This window comes from Pistacia vera, unplaced genomic scaffold (assembly GCF_008641045.1).
Source record: "Pistacia vera cultivar Batoury unplaced genomic scaffold, PisVer_v2 Contig470, whole genome shotgun sequence".
Taxonomy (NCBI): Eukaryota; Viridiplantae; Streptophyta; class Magnoliopsida; order Sapindales; family Anacardiaceae; genus Pistacia; species Pistacia vera.
Genome location: NW_022196302.1, coordinates 457,675 through 473,067, shown reverse-complemented (window position 1 = coordinate 473,067; position 15,393 = coordinate 457,675). Strand labels below are relative to the sequence as shown.

General features: G+C 36.0%; 3 protein-coding genes across 3 annotated transcripts; 1 reads left to right on the top strand and 2 right to left on the bottom strand.

Moving 5' to 3' along the window:
* Positions 1–547: 547 nt before the first annotated feature.
* Positions 548–3,626, bottom strand: LOC116146028 (aldose 1-epimerase-like). Its single transcript, XM_031431437.1, has 5 exons — positions 3,345–3,626; positions 2,958–3,007; positions 1,669–1,792; positions 1,473–1,580; positions 548–1,368 (listed from the first exon to the last, which is right to left on the bottom strand). Exons 1-5 carry the CDS (start codon positions 3,520–3,522, stop codon positions 737–739), a joined length of 1,092 nt encoding a protein of 363 aa, XP_031287297.1. The 5' UTR covers positions 3,523–3,626; the 3' UTR covers positions 548–736.
* Positions 3,627–5,892: 2,266 nt separating this feature from the next.
* On the bottom strand, positions 5,893–8,193 carry LOC116146026 (aldose 1-epimerase-like). The gene is made up of 5 exons (XM_031431435.1): positions 7,844–8,193; positions 7,662–7,711; positions 6,974–7,097; positions 6,767–6,874; positions 5,893–6,680 (listed from the first exon to the last, which is right to left on the bottom strand). Exons 1-5 carry the CDS (start codon positions 8,052–8,054, stop codon positions 6,058–6,060), a joined length of 1,116 nt encoding a protein of 371 aa, XP_031287295.1. The 5' UTR covers positions 8,055–8,193; the 3' UTR covers positions 5,893–6,057.
* Positions 8,194–9,682: 1,489 nt separating this feature from the next.
* Positions 9,683–11,961, top strand: LOC116145996 (polyvinylalcohol dehydrogenase-like). Its single transcript, XM_031431413.1, has 4 exons — positions 9,683–9,769; positions 9,872–10,347; positions 10,739–11,339; positions 11,497–11,961. Exons 1-4 carry the CDS (start codon positions 9,683–9,685, stop codon positions 11,950–11,952), a joined length of 1,620 nt encoding a protein of 539 aa, XP_031287273.1. The 3' UTR covers positions 11,953–11,961.
* Positions 11,962–15,393: the final 3,432 nt, after the last annotated feature.

Below are 15,393 nucleotides of genomic sequence, written 5' to 3'. Positions count from 1 at the left end.
TTTGGATCAATCTCAAACATAGAGCTGGGCAAAAAGCCCGCGCCCAAAAGCTGGTCCTACCAGGCACTGGACTGAGCCCTGGGGAGGGTGATCGAACCCAGTCCCTCCACCAGGCCCGAGCCTAGGACCGGTCCCAGCGCCAGGCCTGGTTAATTTAAAAACACCCTGACCCAATTACCAAAACCCTATTATAAATAACCAAAACCCCCTTATAATATATGAAATACATAATAAATTTAAGGATTAAAAAATTTACAATTATCGGGCCAAATTAAAATTTTTATGGCCCATAGGATCGATCCAAAACAGGTCAGGCCTGGGCTTAGGACCAGTTTGGGCCCTCACAAAAGTGATGGGCATAAAATCGATCCCAACCAAGTTGGGCCCAGGCCTGGGACCGTCAAGCCCAACCTTTACCCACCTTTAAACATGGTCTTTCTCATTAAGAAATTATTTATTATCTCAGTGAAAGATTTAGTTTAGATGAAGTGATAATTACAAAGGAGATCATAAATAAAATATCAATTAAAAACTTTGCTCAGGAATGTTCAAATCAACTTCAGGAAAAGCAGGTTCTGAAAGATTGACATTCCACAAGAAAATGAACTAGAACAAGCATGGCAATGGCAAGGCCTCAATATCCCCCACCATTAATTTATTCATCTGTTGAAGCCTAGTGTTACAAGATCTCAAATCACAGAGACTAAAAGTGTTTCCTCAGTTTTGTCATCAAATATTAAGAATATGGAGCTGCAGTTGAAAACTTAAACAGCATGTGATGCTTGTAAGTCTTCCCTGGAGCCACAATAGTTGAAGGAAAATTGGGGTGATTCACTGAGTCTGGAAAGGCTTGAGTTTCCAAGCATAGTGCAGCATGAGGCTGATACACAAATCCACCTTTCCCCTTCACATTCTTCAGAAAGTTACTTGTATAAAACTGCATTCCAGGAGCATCTGTCAACAGCTCCATCACTCTTCCTGACTTCTTGTCGTGCACAATCGCTGCTCGCCTCAGTTTGCTTCCAGCACCACCATCAAGCACATAGTTAATGTCATAACCAGTAGGCAGCTTGGAGATTCTGCTGCCAACTTTGTGAGGCTTGAGGAAATCATAGGGAGTTCCTTTTACAGATGCAAATTTGCCGGTGGGAATCAATTTGCTATCGACAGGAGTGAAGTAGGAACCGAATATCTGGATTTCTTCAGAAAGGATATTGCCACTGTTGTGACCTCCAAGGTTCCAATACATGTGTTGTGCTAGATTTACAGGAGTTGCCTTGTTTAGAGCTTTGGCTTTCATTGTTACTTTCAGTTTTTTGTCTCCAATGAGAGTATAACCGACAGTGACATAAAGATCACCAGGGAATCCTGTGAAAGATTGGAGAAATTAATATGAATATTTACAAGTTATACACCAAAGCTGAAAATTACAACTTTATAGAGCAAAATATTATTAAAAATGTACAAATTACCTTCTTCACCATCAAAGCTATGATAGGCAAAGACAATTGTGGGAGCATCACCTTCATTCTTATACTTCTTCACTTTCCAAACAACATCACTGAAGCCTCTAAGGCCACCTACATGAATTTCATTTGGGAAATTATGAGACATCTCCTTGAAATAGAAGAAAAAGAAATATCAACAATTCAGAAAGCAGAATTGTACCATGAAGCATGTTTTTCCCTTCATTGGCAACAAGCTTATAATGGGTTCCATTTAAACTAAACTGAGCACCTCCGATTCTGTTAGCAAATCGTCCAACAATTGCTCCAATGTAAGATGTATCATTCTGCATAACAATGCAAATGCAACATTAGAAAATGGTGCTCACATGTGACAGATGGTCCCTTTTCAGTATACTATTCTAAGAAAATGGCCTTTGTCTCAGAAAAACCAGAAGAAACTTTCAGAGTAATAGAACTTTATCTTATTTTGGATGGCTGTATAGAATTTCACTGATGCTAATTAGAATATATATAATCTGGATAACTGCTTGAATCCATTCAACTTGATTTAGTGCTTAAAATTCCTTCACAGTTGGATTCAACAGTATTATGCATACCCAAATCTGAAATGGCTGATAGATCAGCTTCTTGCCGTCCATTACAAGTGAACACATTCATAATTATATATAAGAAAATTCACAGGTCATCATAAAGCATAAAGAATATACCAGAAAACCATTTTATAAACTACCCCACCAATAAAAAATCTTGTGGTACATCTAACAATGCAAATTGCGAAGGCAACATTGACTCTCAAGTTAAAGAGGAGAAATTTGAAGGGAATCACATGATTATAGTTCTTGGTTTCCATCCCTTGAGCTTATTATAAAAACAATAATCTGTTTTTTATTAGACAACTTGTTAATATATAAGCCATTGTTTCAGGAAATCAAAGACTTTTAGCTATTTTACTACTGAAAGCTAAAAACTGGTTGGGCTAAATGTTGTACATCATGTTTCTTTTCTTTCTTTATCTTTTTATATCTGTAATTGATATCAGAATGATCATTCTAGCTTTACAAAAAGCTTCACTGAACCAAATCATTTAAAGGGTAGGTACTTTTATGTATATTAGAAGAAGAAAAAAGAAACCTTGTAATTTCAAAATTCAACTTTTTAAATGTTGGTTTTCTTATCACTAGTGAAAGGTAAAAACAAAATAAGAACAAGAACAAAACAGCCTTTAAATAAACTAATTGGTTGATAAATCCAAAGCTTTGGGCACCCAGTTGACCAGATACTTTAAGATGAAAACAGAACAACTTTTGTCCCATATAGAAATTAGCTAGTACTGGTGCAGTTTTGCATACCAGCAACTTGTCTTTTATATGTGTTTGTTTATGAGTAAGAGAAGGAAAGAGAGAAGAAGAAAATGTGTGATCATCCTTTCAGTAATGAAGCTGAAGCCAAAAAAACAATGAGAAAATTACAAATAAAATGAGTACTCACCGTGTAATCCTTGACTGAATCATATCCAAGAGTAACATCAGCAAGTTTTCCTGAAAATTCAACACCAAAAGAATTCATAAACCCAGAACAAAACTCTTCAAAGAGACAAAAAAAAGGACTTTCAACAAGCATATGTACCATTCTTGTCAGGGAGAATGACAGAGATTATAGTAGCACCCCAGTTGGTGAGCTTCACAGATAAATTTCCCTTCTTTATTTCATAAAGTCCAACCCCTTTTGTGGCTGAAGAGCAATTAATGATGGGCGAAATTTTTCTATATATAGAAGAGTGACAGATAATTGTGAGAAGAGTAACAAAGTATTTTCACCTGGGGCTATATATCNCTTCAAAGAGAAAAAAAAAGGACTTTCAACAAGCATATGTACCATTCTTGTCAGGGAGAATGACAGAGATTATAGTAGCACCCCAGTTGGTGAGCTTCACAGAGAAATTTCCCTTCTTTATTTCATAAAGTCCAACCCCTTTTGTGGCTGAAGAGCAATGAACAACAAACCCAAAAGAAATCAAGAAAACAAAACTCAATAACAGAGGAATCTTCACCATTTTTTCTTAAAGAAAAAGATGAAAAATTATGAGGCCTGTTTGTTCTAAGAGTATGTATTTATGCTTTACGAGAGTTCCTATATGTACGTATACTTGAACGAGTGATCTATGAAAGTTGACACTGCTAAAGAATAATTATATCAGCTCTATGTCAAAGCAATAATCAATTGCATGTGCGGCAGCTTGGCCTGTTTTGCTTTTTCTATTGTGGTTTTGGCGGGTTATCAGGACTTGATGAAATCAACATTTTGCCAGACTTAGGCCTATTCATTCAATTAAATCCTAGAAAATAAACATACGAGTAAAGGGATATATCTATTCGAAGATTATTGATAATTTTAATCATTGATCATTAATGGACCTCCACATGGATATATGATATGAATCATATGATATTAACAACTTGTTATATACAAAACTTGATTATATTATGATAATATATAAGTTAAATTATGGTCTTATGTAGATTGACTAAACCTTATGTGCCCACATGAAATGGTCTTATACATTGTCAAATATATAACCTTACATGTAGAGGTATTGTTGGGTAATGGACACTAATCGAACTTTATGATGCAATAAAAAGACAGATCATATGTAATAGAATAAATTTGCCCATATAGGAGTATTTTATCTTGAGTAAGTCTGAGGTTCCAACCCAACAAGCCAGAACACCATAGCCTTGTCTTCAGTTCTTGTGGTAAATTGAAGTATTGTCAAGATTGGATTTGGATCCTCCAATTGGAACTTAATGGTACATAATCTCAAATCATACACACATCAAATATGTCCCTATAGCCAATACTAGAGAAGCTGGATAAAAACATCACAATGTTGGCAAAGAAGTACTAAAAGGGGTTAGATATTGAAACATCATCTGCATCTAAGAGCTATTGAAAACTTAAATTCCATAGTCTGCCTGTAATCACTCTCTGGAGGTATAACAGTTGTAGGGAAGTTGGGGTTATTTTACTGAATCAGGGAAGTTTTGAGTTTGAAGACGTGGTCCAGCATGAGTATGATAAACGAATCCACCTTTCCCCCTAACCACTTTCGGATAACTTCCTGTATAAAACTGCATACCAGGTGCATTTGTCCACGGCTCCATCTTTCTTTCCGACTTCTTATCGAGTACTGTCGCTGCCCACTTCACAAAGTCTCCCTCAGATTTGTCAAGAACATAGTTAATGTCATAGCCCTTAGGCAACTTGTTGAAGTTGTCTACAATGGTGTGTGGTTTCAGGAAATCATGAGGAGTTTCACTGTTACAATTTGGCCAGTGGGAATTAGTGTACTATCAACTGGCCTGTAATTAGAAGCAAAGATTTTGATTTTTTGATTAAAAATATCGCCACTGTTGTACATGTATTGTGCTAGATTTACAGGAGTCGCCTTGCTTTTAGAGCTGGCTCTCATTGTTACACTCATTTGATTTTCTCCATAGAGAAGGTAAGTCGTAGTAACGAAGAGATCTCCAGGGACTCCTATGGAAAATTAGAGAAATGTAAGTGTAAATGTGATGGATAAATTCTTCAAATCATGAATAATTAATAATTATGCAAACCTTCTTCACCATCGGGGCTTCCATAGGATCATATCCAACAAGAATATCATCCAGCTTTCCTGGAAATCAACAAGAAAACAATTAAACCAACCCAGAAAGCACTGAGCAAACACAACAAATATTTGACAAACATATATACCATTCTTATCAGGGAGAAGAATAGAGACAATAGAAGCACCCCAGTTGGTAAGCTTCATAGAGATATTTCCCTTCTTGATTTCATATATTCCCATATATCCAGGCTTATAAATTTCATTATTGGGATCAAAATTTGCTACAGAACTTTGAACCACAATCCCAGTTGGTAAGCACATCATGTTGCTTCCTTAATCAGATTATCGGTTATCTCTGCTCTTTTCTTCAATCAGGTTGTCGATCATCTCCAAAAGAGCGTGTTATCTTATTGAATTTTCTCTTATTTAATACACATATACATCAAACTATTCAAGTATGTTAAATCAAAATGCTTGAAATAATTTAAGATGTTCAGTTGATATGTATCAAACGTTTGAGTGCTGTACAGAAAACCTTTTGAACAATATGTATATTCAACTGTTTGTTCGGCTTTAATGCACCGAAGACATCAGAATTTTTGGAATAAAATTTTGATAGCTAATAACTTTTTCTTCTTTTTGGGTTAGATTCTTCTTATTCGAGTCATTAATTTCTTCTTCTATGAGAGATAAATAATCAGGACCAATTCAGAACATTGCACATGATGTATCAAACCATGTTCAAGAAAGCAGCCTGTGAAAGCCTACAAGAACGCCAACAAACAAGACCAAATATTTCAATGGCAAGAAGGGTTGAGGCTAAATATTTTTTGCTATATTTTTATTAATTCATTGGGTTGGAACATAATGGTACATAATCTCAAATCATACACACTCGAATTGTAATACACTATAATCAAAGTTTTGTCAGAAAAAGTACTAAAAGAGAGGTTAAATATTGAAACATCATCTACCACACTAAGATGATATTGAAAATTTATAAACCATTATATGCTTGTATGTCTTTCCTGGAGCTATAATTGTTGAAGGGAAGTTTGGGTGGTTCACAGAATCTGGGAAATGTTGAGTCTCCAGACATAATGCAGCATGAGCACGATACACGAACCCACCTTTCCCCTTAACTTCTTTAAGCAGATTACCTGTGTAAAACTGCACACCAGGTGCATTTGTCGTCAGCTCCATCTTTCTTCCGGATTTCTTATCAATCACTATTGCCACCACCTTCATGTTTTTTCCCTTACCGCCATCTAGAGCATAGTTAATGTCATAACCTTTAGGGAGCTTGTTGATGTAGTCGCCAATGGCGTGTGAGTTGAGGAAATCAAAGGGAGTTCCTTTTACAGTTACAATTTGGCCAGTGGGAATTAGATCACTGTCAACTGGTGTGTAATTCGAAGCAAAGATTTGGATTTCTTCGGAAAGGATATCACCACTGGTGTGTCCACCAAGGTTCCAATAGGTGTGTTGTGCAAGATTAACAGGAGTGGCCTTGTTTTCAGCTTTAGCTTTCATTTTTACAGTCAGTTGATTGTCTCCAGAAAGGGCGTAAGTCACTCTGACATGGAGATTGCCAGGAAATCCTATAAAAGATCGGAGAACAAGAATCTTAAAGTGATGAATTAATGCAAAAATAGAGAAAGAAGAGCAAGAATATCAAAATACTAACCCTCTTCTCCATCAAAGCTGTGATATTCAAAGACAATGTAGGGAGCAGGACCTTCATTCTTATGCTTCTTCACATTCCAAACAACATCACTGAAGCCAATTTTCCCACCTATAAGAATCCATTAAGCAAACGTAAGTTTTAATTTCTCTTGAAATAGCAGCATTATTGTAAGTCGAGAAAACATATTTCTGAACAGCAGAATTGTACCATGAAGCATGTTTTTCCCTTCATTAGCAACCAACTTATACACAGTTCCATTTAACTTAAATTGAGCACCTCCGATCCTGTTAGCCACTCTTCCAACAATCGCACCAAAGTAAACTGTATCATTCTGCATAACAGTGCCATATGTGTTACAGGTTAGATAGGATCGGCCTCTTGAAGTCAAAAAGAAGAAATGTAAAAGGAACCACACAGAAATTTGTGGCCATTTTTTCTTCTTCCTAAAATTCAGCCACTTGTACCAAAATTTAAGGCTTTAGATAAGAGAAAATTGACCAATAGTTGCAGATTGGTGGTAGGTATAAGTGTTGTACATCAGATTATTGAAGTTTGCTGATTAATTTAGATTTTATATCTGAACAATCAATCATTCGAAGTCTTAGTAATGTTGATGATATATTTTAACATAGAAACCTATGCATAAGACAAATTGTACAGCAAATATTAGGTATAGCATATTTGTCCAATTTAGAAAACAGCTGACACTGGCACAATCCTGCGTGTGAGAGAGAGAGAGAGAGAGAGAGAGAGAGAGAGAGAGCAATGTGCAACTCTCCAACACAAAATGCCTGACTCAACTAAATCAAATTCAAATCATGGAATATAATGGGTTGTTTCGCTAAAGACTTTCTCAAAATCAAGAACAGATTACAAAAATGAAAGAAAATCTCACCTTGTAATAATCTACAGAATCATATCCAAGAACAACATCATCAATCTTTCCTGAAAATTCAACACAAAGAACAACTGACAGCATAAGAACACAACATCTTCGAGAAAGAAAAACAAAACCAACCCAGAAAGCAAAAAAAAAAAACTCCAGAACACAATCAATCAAAAGAGAAATCAACATACCATTCTTATCCGGCAGAAACACAGAGATAATAGTTGCACCCCAATTGGTAAACTTCAAAGACATATTCCCCTTCTTGAGCTCATAAATGCCAATCTTTTTATCATCAAAGCGCTTACCAGGACCTTTATCATGATCCTTAGCAGCTACAGAAACATGAACAACAAACCCTAAAGCAACCAAGGCAAGGAACAAGAGAGAAATCTTCGCCATTATTGTTAATCTTATTAGTTTGGTGTCTCTAAGTGAATGTCTCAAAGCTTTATGTGGCTTTGCAAATTACTATTTTTACATGGTTATATATATAGTAATAGAGACATTAATGGATGTTCATTGAAAGTTGACACTGATAACTGAAATTAACACAATAGTAAGTTAGACAGTTAGATATCCAAGATAATAATATGAATGAATTGAAGTTTTTTTTGGTTTTGACTTGTCAAAGCCACACAGTTGTGTACCAAGTTTCTTCATTGTCTTGTTCATTGATGGGCACTTCATAAATTATTTTTGATTGCATAGTCAATTGGTTGGATAAGACTGATAATATATGAAATTAAATAGGATGCTTGTTATGACTTGTATGGTCTCATGAATTGTCCAAATCTTATGTCATACGGTCAAGAATACACTAATTAAAAATTAAGATTTAATATTATTGTTACAAAATCTCATATAACTGAAGTGATTTGATTGACGTTGACGGAATCAAAACTGATAGATGCATAATTAATTAAAATCAACAAGATAAATGAAGTAAATGACAATACACTTTTCAAAGTGGTTGTGTTGGTGCCAAAATCCTAAATCGGTTAGGAGACGAGGGTTTTGGTTGCTTATATAGTACAAGGATACCCTTATCACCCAGAGACACTTTTTTTAGACAAAACCGTGCGGATCCCAGAGTCCAAAACGTATAATACCTCTAGAAATCTACCTATCATGTATCTAAATCCGACATACATCAACAAATATGATTAACCAATTAGGTAAAACCACAAAGTTGAGTGAAGAATCTTATGTCATATTGTCAATAGGATAATATTGTGAAAACTTATGGAATATGACTTGTTTTGACTAATATTGTGTCATGGATTATCACATATACACCTTTCCAAGATGAAAACTTTTAGTATGAATTTATTGGCTAAATGGGTTGATTTTCTAATGGCATTGAGTTTAGTAAGTCAATGTAGAAATAAAAAAACTATAACGGGGAATGAAAGATTGTGAATTATAAAATGTGATTCAAACATTTCGGTTTCTATCTCCTTAACTAAAAAATTTGGGCCAATAACCGTGAAAGTTTAATATATGGACCTGATTAGATGAATAATTGGCCCATGAGCATGGTCTAATTGATAATTGGACTCTTAGTGGGCAAACTTTACCTGCAAATTCAGAGGTTCGAATCTCACTGAAAGCAGCTTGTGGCCAAAGGCATTTACTCGAGCCCTGATCGGGAATTAATCTCATACCTTCGCGTATGGGGACATCTCAAGGCTTTCACAAAAAAAAAAAAAAAAAAAAAAAGAAGAAGAAGATTGTCCTCCAAAAGTTGTGAGCCCTAAGTCATTCATTGGATCTTAATTGCAATATGATTCTCATTCTATTTAAATGCTCTAGACACAAGCCTTTCAGAACACATCAAAATATAATTAATATCTACATTTAGCAAGCACGTTAAGTACATTATAATACGTCTAGATTTTGGGGTTCACCAAGTCAAAGTAATAGTAAACTAAAGGCCACTAAATCCCTTCATATGATTTAAATACACTAACAATTTTAAGTCTTTACACACTTAAAAGAGATCAGAGAACCACTTAAGTTCCACTTCAATGGCACCTACTAGATGCCTCAGCAATCTCTCTTTCCTTCTCATTTGCATGTTTTCTCTTACCTCCACAGCTACTGCAAATTACACTGTGAATCTCTCCTCTAACTCTCTATATTTCACCCAGGCTTGTACTACCCTTTTTAAGACAGATACATAGGCTGACATTTTGATTTTTTAATTCCATTTTCAGGGAAATGAACAAAAGGCTGCACAAAATTGGCTCAACCATGGAGGAGACTTGTATAACAGAAGATATGCCAACAAGGAGAAAAACATCAGCCCAAAAACAGTTTACAGACTAAATTTGAAGTGGAAATTTTACACAGGGGGCGATGTAACTGTAACGCCTGCAGTTTTTGATAACACTCTTTATTTCCCAAGCTGGAATGGATACATCTATGCGGTGAAAGCCAATGATGGAGCTCTTGTTTGGAAGAAGCACTTGCAAACTCTAACTGGCTTCAACAACACAGGTTTCATTCTTAATGTTAACTCAACAGTGTCAAGGTCAACTCCAACCATAGCTGGAGATTTGCTTCTCGTTGGAATCTATGGACCTGCTGTTGTTATTGCTCTCAAACGATTGAATGGGCAGCTTGTGTGGTCAACTCGCCTAGATTACAATGGCAGAAGTTTTATAACCATGTCTGGAACTTATTACAAAGGGTTAGTCCTCTGCCATTTTTACCTTACTCTCAATTTGCTTTCAAATTTTGTTGAGAATTCCGAGGTCAAGTTCAAAAGCAGTCTATTATTATAGTCAAATATGAAGCAATAAAATTTCCATATGTGGATAAGATTATTACAGCAGAACCATGGAGTCATCCAGTACCTAACCTGACATTAATATAATAAGCTGCATAACAACAGGCTTCACTTGTCTCAAGCTCCATAGTTTATGGGCAACTTGACCTTCAATCTGCATTTTTAATGATGATAATAGATGCAACTTACAGAATAAAATAACTTGCTAGCCATATTCAACTATATCCAAAAATCAAGATTCTTTACTAAATAAGAAAATGGAAGTCTCAAAGTAAGAAAACTTGTGGTACAGGGCTTTCTATGTTGGAACATCTTCACTGGAAGAAGGCCTTATTGTTGAGCTATGCTGCAACTTCCGAGGCAGTCTTGCGAAATTAGATGCAAAAACAGGCAAGATCCTGTGGCAAACCTTCATGTTGCCTGACAATTTCGGCAAGAAGGGGGAATATGCAGGGGCAGCCATTTGGGGAAGCAGCCCATCGATTGACCCAATTAGAAACCATGTCTATATAGCCACAGGGAACCTCTATTCAGCTCCACTTCGCGTACGCCAATGCCAAGAAGAGGAAAATAATCAAACGGTCCCAACTAGTCCTGACAAGTGTATTGAACCTGAAAACCACTCAAACTCTATCCTGGCACTTGACTTGGACACTGGCAAAATTGTGTGGTACAAGCAATTAGGGGGCTATGATGTGTGGTTTGGAGCTTGCAACTGGCATTTAGACCCTCGATGTCCTCCTGGACCGAGTCCTGATGCCGATTTCGGAGAGGCACCATTGATGCTTACCATGTATCTCAATAGAATCAAGCATGATATTGTAGTTGCTGTTCAAAAAAGTGGCTTCGCTTGGGCTCTAGATCGCAATAATGGCAGCCTCGTCTGGTCTATGGTATTGAAAACTGTTTTAAATTTTTTTCAACTTACTTCTATCAAACACATTTAAACAAAAATCTGTATTTCTACCCTGTATCCTGAAAGTTTATCTTTCTTCACTTGTTTAGTGATCTTATCTGTTTTTAATCAGAGAAATGTACTTTCCATTGTAGGAAGCTGGACCGGGAGGGCTAGGTGGAGGAGCAATGTGGGGAGCTGCCACAGATGATAAAAGGATTTACACAAACATTGCCAACAGCCAACACAAGAACTTCACTCTGAGACCATCAAAGAACAACACAATTGCGGGTGGATGGGTAGCAATGGATGCTAAAAACGGCAGTGTCCTGTGGTCCACAGCCAACCCTAGCAATGCCACCGCCCCTGGACCAGTTACCGTGGCCAATGGAGTTGTATTTGGTGGATCCACATATGCCCAAGGACCCATCTATGCAATGAATGCCAAGACAGGAAAAATATTGTGGTCATATGATACAGGAGCCACAATTTATGGTGGTGTTTCAGCGAGCAATGGATGTGTTTATATGGGTAATGGTTATAAGGTTTTTGTTGGATATGTAAATCCAAACTTTACTAGTGGATCCTCTGTGTTTGCCTTCTGTGTCTGATGACACAGCTTGTACAACGTGATAAAAAAAAACAATCTCAATTGTGTTTATAATAAGAATTAATCAGAAAAAACAATCCAAGACATGATGAAGATATATTGTAATTATAATTCTTAATGAAAATAAAATAACTAAACTGACTCAAACTTAAATCTGATTATAACAGTAGTCGTTGTTATAATAAGGCTGTGGCTCCGCCGCCTGCCTCGGCCGCTGTTGAAGGATTCTTGGATCCTTCATTTTCTTCATTGTTCCCGTCACCATCTCCGTCAGCGTCACTAAGTTTGGTAACACTCACCAGTTGTGCATGCCCAAATTAAAATTAAATCAAAATTCGAACTCAATACACTGCTCTGCTTCAATTTTGTTAGTCCAAGGAGAAGAATAAAGAATTATTTATTGATTGGAAAGGGGAAGTTCCTCAACTATTTCAATTTTATCTTTATACATGTTAAATTTGCCATTGGAAAGCATTTCAGAAAGATATAAACCTGCAGCAATGTCTATGATAACCAGTGGGTTGGGCTTCTTATGGGGATTGGCATTCTAATTTTCTGGACTTAAAATGGGCTCAAGATTGTGTAATTGGAGGATTATTACTATCTGCACATTACCCAACCTGTATGGATTTTGATATGAATAGACCATTTTTGTAATTTTGTATATACAATAGATTCGTAGACAATAGTTATTTTTATTTTTTTGTTATTCATTCAGAATTCGATACCACAAAAGTTTTTTTTCTTTTTCTTTTTTTGGGTTAAGATTAAGAGTTACCGACTTTAATAACACTTTCCCACTTATATACTTTTAAAATATTATTTTATTATCCAAATTTATATTCCTACAGTAAACAGAAAGTAAATTTGATCCAGACTATTGAGGCTTTTAAAGATAAGAGACTAATAAGCCTTTTAGTGTTGGAATGTTGAATTTTAGTAATTGAGATTTATCAGAATTTGACTTGAGAGAGATAACTATGCAAACCATAATCGTTCGATTGCCGGCGATTGGTGGGATTGACGAAAATAGAATTTGAGAGGTTTTGGTGAGTGATAATCAGGGAAGAGAATAGTGATTGACCTAATGGTGTAAGGTCACAATAATATCATCATATCGGAATCGAAAATAGAATATAAAATCGGATAATAAAATAGTATTTTAAAAATTTAAAGGTAGAAAAATGTCATTAAACTATTATTTGGGTGAAAAAAAAAATTCGTTTATTCTAAAATTAATAAATAAGAATTAACGTTATTTATTAAATCTAACAGAAAAATAACTTGTGAGTTGTGACAAGCCAGCACGAAAAAAATATATATAGAAACACTTAAAATCCCCAAATTTTTGCCTCAAATCACCCAAGTCCATGAATTTCAAAAAATATCAGTTAGTCCTTCACAGCTTCCCTCTATTGCCCTTAACTCAACTGGGGAAAATTTTGCCCTTACGTTTAGCCGTTCTTGAAGGTAAAGAAAAGAGCGAAAAAAATTTCTCCTTATTCTATGATTATTTGAAGCTTCTTATATGAAACTAATTTTCCAACTGGCTTCATATGCAAGAATATTTTTCTTGGTGTAATAGCACGAATTTTTCATGTTCATTTGCTCCTAACACCAGTTAGCGCAGGTGTCTTCTTCTTCTCCTCTACTCTTCAAGCTGGTGAGTGAAATCTACATACTTAGCAAAACCTTCAATACATTGTTATTAATAATACTTTTCACCGATTACAATGTGGGGTTTTGTGTATAGAAGGCTAGCATATGCACAAGTTTTACCAAATATTTATAGGTGTGTCGTCCAAAATTTAGGCACTAATCATGTGGATTTGTGTTTGAGTTTGTTGCCCACTAGCATTCGATCATTCTCCACCAAAATCGAACAAGATAGAAAGGATTACTTATTTACTGTATCATACCTCATAAACTCATGTGGGTTGTCCCCAGAAATAGCAAAATCCGTCTCCAAAAGAATCCAGCTTCAATCTGCTGAACAACCAGATTCAGTCCTGAAAGTTCTAAGAAACCGTGGATTTACGACTGCCCATATAACCAAACTTGTTAGACTGCGCCCTGGTTTACTTTTAGCCAATCCTGAGAGGTCAATTTTGCCTAAATTTGAGTTTTTCAACTCTTTCGGGATCACAGATGCTGAGCTTGCGAGTGTTTGCTCTTCAAATCCGACTATTTGACTTGCAGTTTGAAAAATCTACTCATTCCTAACTATAAATTCCTCAAAATGTGCTTCTCTGATGCTATGTTGTTAAATCTTTTACAAAAAAATCATGGCTCTTTCATCATGATTTGGCAAAGACTGTGTCTCCAAACTTGCAGTCCTGAGAGAACTTGGAGTGCCTGAGCATTTTGTTCCATTGATTTTAACATGTTATGCCGCTAAAGTCCTCCAAAAACATGGGAAGTTCGACAAAAACGTCAAGAAGGTTATGAAATGGGTTTTGATCCTCAGAAATGTGGTTCATCCATGCGATGCAGGTGTTTGTCTCAATGAGTCAATCAACTTTGGAACAGAAATTGGACATTTTCAGGGGTGGGGATGGTCTGATGAGGACATTATGTTGGTGTTCAGAAAACGCCCTGATTGTAGAATGCCTCTGAAAGAAAATAATGAATGGAATGGTTTTCTTGTGAACAAGGGGTGGCTGCCCACAGATATTGTCTTGGTTCCAGACGTTTTCCTATGAGTTTGGAAAAGAGGGTAATCCCAAGGTGTTTGGTTATTAAAGTTCTGCAATCAAAGGGGTTGGTGAAGAAAAATTTGAGACTAAGTCCATGTGTAAAACCTGTTGAGAAGCATTCTTGGATAGGTTTGTGACAAAATACTTGACCAGTTCCTGAATTGATGAATATCTATAAGGAAGGAAGGCTTTCAGGCTCTGGTATGAATATTATGTTTCTTCCAGCAAACTGTAGCATGTCAACTTTCCAAACCAAAACGATTCTATAATCTCTAATTGGATTATTATATTTTAGCGTTGTAGTTTATTGAACAATGTTGAATTACTTCAGTTTTTCATCACTTTCCAATTTGCATTTGATTGTATGCTTTAGTTCATATTTAGAATGTGGTAAACTTTAAGCTGTTTTTTTACATGACTAGTAGATGCAGTCTGAATCTCATTATTGGTATTGTTTCCTGAATCTCAATTATGTGGTATTGATTTACTCCAGGTCCCTGGAGTTTCTAACAAGCCTGCCTTGCTAGCAAATTGCAGTGAAGCTTGAAGGTCAGAGAAAGAGATGAATCAGTGATATTGATTGACTTGAACAATATTAATATATGATGCTGTTATATTTTTGTTGTGCAACTTCTCTGGTTGGTTGACGTGTGCTCCTGTATAATTTTAATTGCAATATCCTATCAATCTCCCATTGCAATGGAGGCAGATTTCAGGTATGCAGTGGTGAAGTTAAATTCCTGTGG

What these genes read in the sequence shown, in the direction of transcription:
- LOC116146028 (XM_031431437.1), bottom strand. Translation starts at nt 3,522, where the DNA reads ATGGTGAAGATTCCTCTGTTATTGAGTTTTGTTTTCTTGATTTCTTTT. An exon ending in CATTCTCCCTGACAAGAATG is followed by an intron (nt 3,008 to 3,344) that starts GTACATATGCTT and finishes TTGAATTTTCAG; the next exon opens with GAAAACTTGCTGATGTTACT. An exon ending in AGGGAAAAACATGCTTCATG is followed by an intron (nt 1,581 to 1,668) that starts GTACAATTCTGC and finishes AAATTCATGTAG; the next exon opens with GTGGCCTTAGAGGCTTCAGT.
- LOC116146026 (XM_031431435.1), bottom strand. Translation starts at nt 8,054, where the DNA reads ATGGCGAAGATTTCTCTCTTGTTCCTTGCCTTGGTTGCTTTAGGGTTT. An exon ending in GTTTCTGCCGGATAAGAATG is followed by an intron (nt 7,712 to 7,843) that starts GTATGTTGATTT and finishes TTGAATTTTCAG; the next exon opens with GAAAGATTGATGATGTTGTT. An exon ending in ATTCTGTAGATTATTACAAG is followed by an intron (nt 7,098 to 7,661) that starts GTGAGATTTTCT and finishes ACTGTTATGCAG; the next exon opens with AATGATACAGTTTACTTTGG.
- LOC116145996 (XM_031431413.1), top strand. Translation starts at nt 9,683, where the DNA reads ATGGCACCTACTAGATGCCTCAGCAATCTCTCTTTCCTTCTCATTTGC. An exon ending in CAGCTACTGCAAATTACACT is followed by an intron (nt 9,770 to 9,871) that starts GTGAATCTCTCC and finishes TTCCATTTTCAG; the next exon opens with GGAAATGAACAAAAGGCTGC. An exon ending in GCAGCCTCGTCTGGTCTATG is followed by an intron (nt 11,340 to 11,496) that starts GTATTGAAAACT and finishes TTTCCATTGTAG; the next exon opens with GAAGCTGGACCGGGAGGGCT.